The following is a 6,384-nucleotide window of genomic DNA, read 5'->3' as shown; positions in this document are numbered from 1 at the left end:
TTCTGGAGTTTCTTGCTGATAAAAAATGTAAATATCATGGTACTCACGATAGTTTCATTAAAAAAATACTATGATATGTTTTGTATGTTTAAAACGAGTGATAAAACATTGTGATAATTCATGATATTTTCAAGAAAATCGCAATATTTGTTACCAACTGTGAAATTTGTAGTGTAACAAGAGCAACTAAGAACCAAGCATTTGACACAGATACAGGTCCAGGTTTACAGTACCCAACCCGGATACAAGGCAGCTGAACTATAATTAGCAAAACTCCGTTTAAAACATTTTCCTTTTAACAAAACTTTGAAAATGAAAAAAACACAAGCAAACTTCCATCATTTTCAGAAAGTTGGCCAAAAAACACATTTTTTTGAGCGTAGCGTTTAAAACATGAAAATTTATTTTTAAAAAATTTACTTTTAAAAAAACTCAATTAAGAATCCAATTGGGTCGCATCATAATGATTCTTGAATCTCATTGTTCATATATCCTGTCTTGTTTTTCATAGAAAAATCTTATATATATGTCTGTTATTTTACTCCAATGATAAAATTAAAACTGAATTAAACCCTTATGTATTGTTTGCCAATTTCTTTGCGGCTTGTTTGTTTATGTCGTATTTTTCAGTCTTCTTTTTTAATGTGAAGCCTTTCAAATAACTTATTCAGTATTTAACAATTTTTTGCTATTTCAGCATATTGCTCACTATAAGCTGAACTACGTACCAATCCAAGTTCTCCACACAACTGGTTTAGGATCCAATCACATGCCAGTACCACGTGGGCTCCCACAAGACATGAATGTGGGCCCCACCTTATTAGTGTCATGTGATTGGTCTTAGGTAGGCTTGGTAACTAGGAATGCAAATGGGTGATATCCAAGATAGAGGTTTTGCAAATTTTGACTGTTTTGGATATGATTTCAATCTGAATCTCCATGTAACCGTTTGCATCCCTACTGTCAACCGGTCGGACATGTGTTGGGCCTAGGGGTGGCAATTTCTGGCACGACCCGCCAATCCGACCCGCCAACCCGCCTCTTAGGCGGGTTCGGGTTGGGCTTAAGCCAACCCATTTAATAAACGGGTCGACCCGCGTAACCCGTTTATTAAACAGGTCGGGTTCGGGTTGGGGGTATGCCAACCCGCCAACCCGGCTGACCCGTTTAATAAACTGGTTAGGCGGGTGGGTAAACCTGTCAACCTGACCCGCCAACCTGACCCACGAACCTGAAAACCCGTTTACCCGACCCAACCCATTTATTAAATGGGTTGGCGGGTCGTGTCGGGTTACCCGTTTATTAAACGGGTCGGGTTCGGGTTGAGGTATGCTGACACGCCAACCCGCCAACCCGACCCGATTGCCACCCGTAGTTGGGCCCATGTCGAACTGGACCTAGGTCCGACTTTGAGGCTCTAATTCTGAGTCCTATCGAGCCTAATACAAGCGAAACCAAACCCGCATACGGATATGGATGGTAAAATCTTAAATTTTTATTTTTTATTGAAAAATTATGGTTCCTAATCCTAAATAAGGTTAGAACTGAGTCTGGTGAAGGGTTTTAAAAGGCAGATCTGGGTCAATATATATACTACTCATACCCTATGGATCCAACCCAACTAACAAATAGGACCTACTTTATTGGTTTCAAATTCAGGTCCCATCCTATAGGGCCTATTCCATGTTAGGATCAGGTGAAACCTGACATGTTTGACATGCCTAGATTTACAAGATAGCTTATGAGATTCTTTGGATCCCCAACACCCATCCTAACATGACTGCAAACAGATTGGATATGGTCAGATATTCAATTTGAATCCAACCTGTTATTTCCAGGTTCTGATTCTTACAATAAGATCCAAATGTGGATTGAGATTTACTAGACCAGATTTCTTTTGGATTCATATAAGATTTAGATTAGTATTTTAGGTCGGATTTAGTTCATATTTGTATCAAGATTCGTTTTCATTGCATTTCATTCACATGTAAAATAGCTTGTTTTCTGATTGTGCTACTTGATCCAGCATTACCACATATACTTCAAATCAGAATTCAACTCTACCATATCGGATTTTATTTGGATCCGGATCTAATGTATACATTTCAGATTTGGATCTAATAAGATGAGGCCCGATCCGTTTTCAGTTTTCAGCCCATGTCGATGCATCCTTTCGGACAAAAAACTTGCCAGAATCCAACTTTTCCGGATTTCACTCAAAACCTAACACCGTTCACGCAAAGAACATGGTAAAGAACAATAAATGGGATAACAAAAATAGGGCCAACAGAATAAATAAACAGAGAAAAAACAGGAGAACCCAGGTTGTTCCCTTCTAATTTGTTCTTCTACAATTCTCTATAAGGTTTTTCCAAACAGTGTCTTTTGGTTTGGGTTTTCTCTTCCAATTTGAGCCCAAGCAGCTCCCAAAAAGACTTTTCAATAACACAATCGTTTTTGGTGTCCATTTTCAAGGCCATTTGAGACCCATTATCATTTTTTCTTCAAATTCCAAAGAGGTAACGTTATTGACATCATCTTTGCAATTTCCTGTAATTTTTTTGGTGTATTTGGATCTGTTTCCTTATGCGGGTATTTGGGGTTTTCTGATTTTTGCATTATACGTATTTGGATTTGTGCGATGTTGGAGTTTTTTTGGTTTTCTGGGCAATATTTGTTGATTTGAGATTCAGGGGTTTCTTTTGTTGAGTTGTTTTTGGTTTTTTCTCAGGTGGGTGTTTGGAGAAATGGAAGGAGTTGTTGTCAGAAGGGTCATACCCTCGGACAACAGTTGCCTGTTCAATGCTGTTGGGTGAGTTTCCTTGTTTTCCTACTGATGCGTGGTTATTGTTGTTGGTGTTAATTATTTGGTAGTAATTTGTGTTCTTGGGTTCTTTTGTTTGTAGTTACGTGATGGAAAATAACAAACACAAAGCACATGACCTTAGATCGGTAAATTCCTTCATATACCGGCAACACTATTTGATACTCCTATTCCTTGATTCTTGGCTGTATTCCTCACTGTTTATCTGTGTATTCTTACTGATATTCTGCACTTTATTGCCTTTGTTATGTCATCAGTTTCATGCTACTACTATAGGTATGCCCCTCATGGAGGCTTTGCATATTCCGTAATTTAATTGAGCAGCTTGAACAAATTCATCTTAACCTTCCCAACTCGTAAGTTAGGGGCATCAACTCATTCACCCTTATTAAATAGTTTTTCTCCAAATAACTTTTGTTTGTACAACATGGAACTGGAGATGTAAATATCAACTCACCAAAATGCCAAAATAATTTCTCCCTGTAGAACATGTTACTGGAGACATAAAAGGCAACTTGCTAAAATTGTGGTTCACCACTTTCTGTTATGTTGTTGTTAATTAGACGTATTTTCCTCACTGTTGCTTATGCATTCTCTTCATATGTTGCCAATATTATTAATTTCTATAGTTGATAACTACAGTAAGCCATTAACAGGTCTTCCAAAAAGATGCCTAAATTCCAGCATTTTAGGTAGCCTTGATGTTTATCTTACCCAAAGGAATTTTGTGTCTCATTAGTTAAATTCTGTGATAAACTTTCATATAATAGGCTTTTGTACAACCACTGCAGTGGTTACCGATGTGGTCAGTTGGATCCTGTGTCAAGCTGAATTTCCATGATCAAATTCCGCTGGTGCATGGGGGCTGCCATTGCTTTATCATGGTTGGGGCATGTAAGGCTGGGTGGTTGTGTCCTCAACCCAGAGTTTTACCTCGCAGGTGATGCGTGTCTGGGCCTTGGATTAGGACACGAGTCAAGTCAAGGGCTAAGTGGGCTAACTCGGGTAGACAGGGTGGTTAGGTTCTGGTCGAAAACTCGGTTCTCCCAAATGGTGCAGCAGAAAAATCCGAATTTTTGGGAGTTGGTTCCTGAGACCCTAAGGTAGGTTCTGTCCAAAATTTAGGTTCAGAGGACGCGGGAACATGGAGATACGGGTTTTCAAAGTGTTTGGAATTTTCAGGCCTGTGCGTGGACAAGCTGGTTTTGGTGCAGGCAGTCTGGACTAAAAAATTTAGTTCTCCATACTGGAGACTCACTTATCCGCGAAATTTGGTGGGTTGCTATCTGAGGTCCAAAAATCAGGCTCAGATTCTTCACAGTTTGGTCTAGGAGATTTTTTTAAGTCTGTCGGGTTTTTCGGGTCTGCAAAATCTTGGTAAAGATTACTTGGGTTTTGGTGGGTTCAATCTTGGTTGGGTGAAGAGGGCATGTGATGCAGACTCACTCAGTCCTCAAGGACTAGGTGGGGGACTCCTAAAAGGGTTTGTACTAGTTTGGTAAGGTCTACTTTACTAGGGAAGGCTTGGAACGGCAGGAGCACACCTGTTCTTCAAGCTTAGCAGCACGTAGGTTTGACTGGACCTAGGGCAGCACCCATAGACCCAATGTTAAATACAACACTAAAATAACATATGGGGTTAATACATGAATATAAAATACACACAACAAAACATGTCTTTATGGACTTGTTTGTGGATATGGGTATGTGATAAACTGTCTCATAAATCGAGAAAGGGAAAGGAGAGGGAGAGAGGAGAGAACTCGAGTCCTTGCTTGGAATCGGCAGCCACTGTTTTCTTAATGCTGCACTAATCCTTCATTAACATTAATAGGGTTACAAACAACTTTACATGTACAAAATTGCCCTTTATAAGAAACACATATTACATATATGTATAAGAGGCTGTATCGGATATGGATCTCTATTGGATCCATATCCGATCTATATTCTAATACCCTCCCTCAAGTTGTGCATGGGAGTAAACCATGTGCAACTTGTTCTTCAGATACTAGAAATAGTTACTTGTGAGACCTTTTGTGAACGCATCAGCGACTTGGTCTTCTGACGATACATAAACTGGTTCAATCTCTTTGTCTGCTATCTTTTGTCTGATGAAATGTTGGTCGATCTTAATATGCTTAGTTCGACTGTGATGAACATGATTGATCGCAATTTGTATGACACTTCTATTATCATACATAAAAGTTGAACTTGAGACACTCTCTCTCATTTCTGTAAGTAGATGTCTAATCCAGGTCACTTCAGCTGTGGCAGCTGCCATAGATCTATACTCTGCCTCGGTGCTAGATCTTGCTACAACCTTCTGTTTTCTGCTGCTCCATGAGACAAGATTTTTTCCAATAAAAACACAGTAACCTGAAACAAATCTCCTTTCATCTGAGTCCCCTGCCCAGTCTGCATCTGTGTATGCCAATATATCATGTTTTGGTGTCCCCTATGAAGACTGAACATATGTGAGTCCATCACCCACCGTGCCTTTTAGATAACGAAGAATACGTTTGACGACATCCATGTGACCAGTTTTCAGTTCATGCATGAACTGAGATACTTGATTTACAGAGTATACTATGTCTGGTCTGGTAAAAGTGAGGTACTGTAACATGCCCACTATATTGCGGTACTTGCTTGCATCATGGTACAACTCTCCATCACAAATGCTGAGCTTTTGATTGACAATGCTGGGTGTAGGCAGAGGTTTGCAATCTGTCATTCTTGCTTTGGCTAGAAGATCAAGAGTGTATTTGTGTTGGGTTAATGACATTTTTCCATCCTGCCTGTCCACCTCTACACCAAGGAAATATCTCAGTTCTCAAGGTCTTTCATCTTGAACCGCATACTTAGAAGCACCTTAATTCGCTGAATGTGGTCTGGAGCATTGCCAGTGATTGCAATATTATCAACATATATAAGTAAGAAAACTATAGTGGTATCATCCTTATATATGAATAGAGAATGATCTAGTTGGGAACGGATAAAACCGTGGTTCTGAATTTCTAAGGAGAAACTTTCAAACCATGATCTGAAGGCTTGCTTTAAGCCATATAATGCTCTGGTTAATTTGCATACATATGCCTTTGGATCTCCTTCTGCATAACCTTGAGGCTGCTCCATGTAGACCTCTTCCTTTAAATCCCCATGCAGGAATGCATTTTTAACATCAAGCTGACTAAGGGTCCACCCGTGTTCAATTGCCAGCCAAGAATGATACGAATAGTTCCCATTTTTACCACTGGGCTAAAAGTCTCCTCATAATTTTGACCGTATTCTTGGGTAAAACCTTTGGCAATAAGACGTGCTTTATAACATTCAATGCTACCATCCGGCTTATATTTAATCTTATAAACCCATTTTGAGCCAACAACATTTTTATCTAGAGGACGTCCAACTATCTCCTATGTTTGGCACTCATGGAATGCCTCAATTTCCTCATTCATTGCTTCAATCTATTTCTTAGAGTGAATGACTTGACAAAAAACAAGTGGTTCTTCGTGTTTCTCAATCTTGGATAGAAAAATCTAAAAATCCATTGAAAAATT

General features: G+C 39.3%; 1 protein-coding gene across 3 annotated transcripts in view; it reads left to right on the top strand.

Annotated features, from left to right (window-relative positions):
* Positions 1–2,250: 2,250 nt before the first annotated feature.
* Positions 2,251–6,384, top strand: part of LOC149822888 (OTU-like cysteine protease family protein) — a 52,617-nt gene continuing 48,483 nt past the window's right edge. For 2 of the 3 annotated variants that reach the window (XM_089980146.1, XM_089980144.1), the window contains exons 1-3: positions 2,251–2,519; positions 2,732–2,812; positions 2,907–2,952. In XM_089980146.1, coding sequence (XP_089836272.1) covers positions 2,748–2,812; positions 2,907–2,952 — 111 coding nt within the window. In that variant the 5' untranslated portion in view covers positions 2,251–2,519; positions 2,732–2,747. The remainder of the gene's footprint in view (positions 2,520–2,731; positions 2,813–2,906; positions 2,953–6,384) is intronic. The other variant, XM_089980145.1, reaches the window with a different exon arrangement.

Source organism: Nuphar pumila, chromosome 11 (assembly GCF_984573655.1).
Source record: "Nuphar pumila chromosome 11, dmNupPumi1.hap1.1, whole genome shotgun sequence".
Taxonomy (NCBI): domain Eukaryota; kingdom Viridiplantae; phylum Streptophyta; class Magnoliopsida; order Nymphaeales; family Nymphaeaceae; genus Nuphar; species Nuphar pumila.
This window is presented reverse-complemented; position numbering and strand designations above follow the sequence as displayed.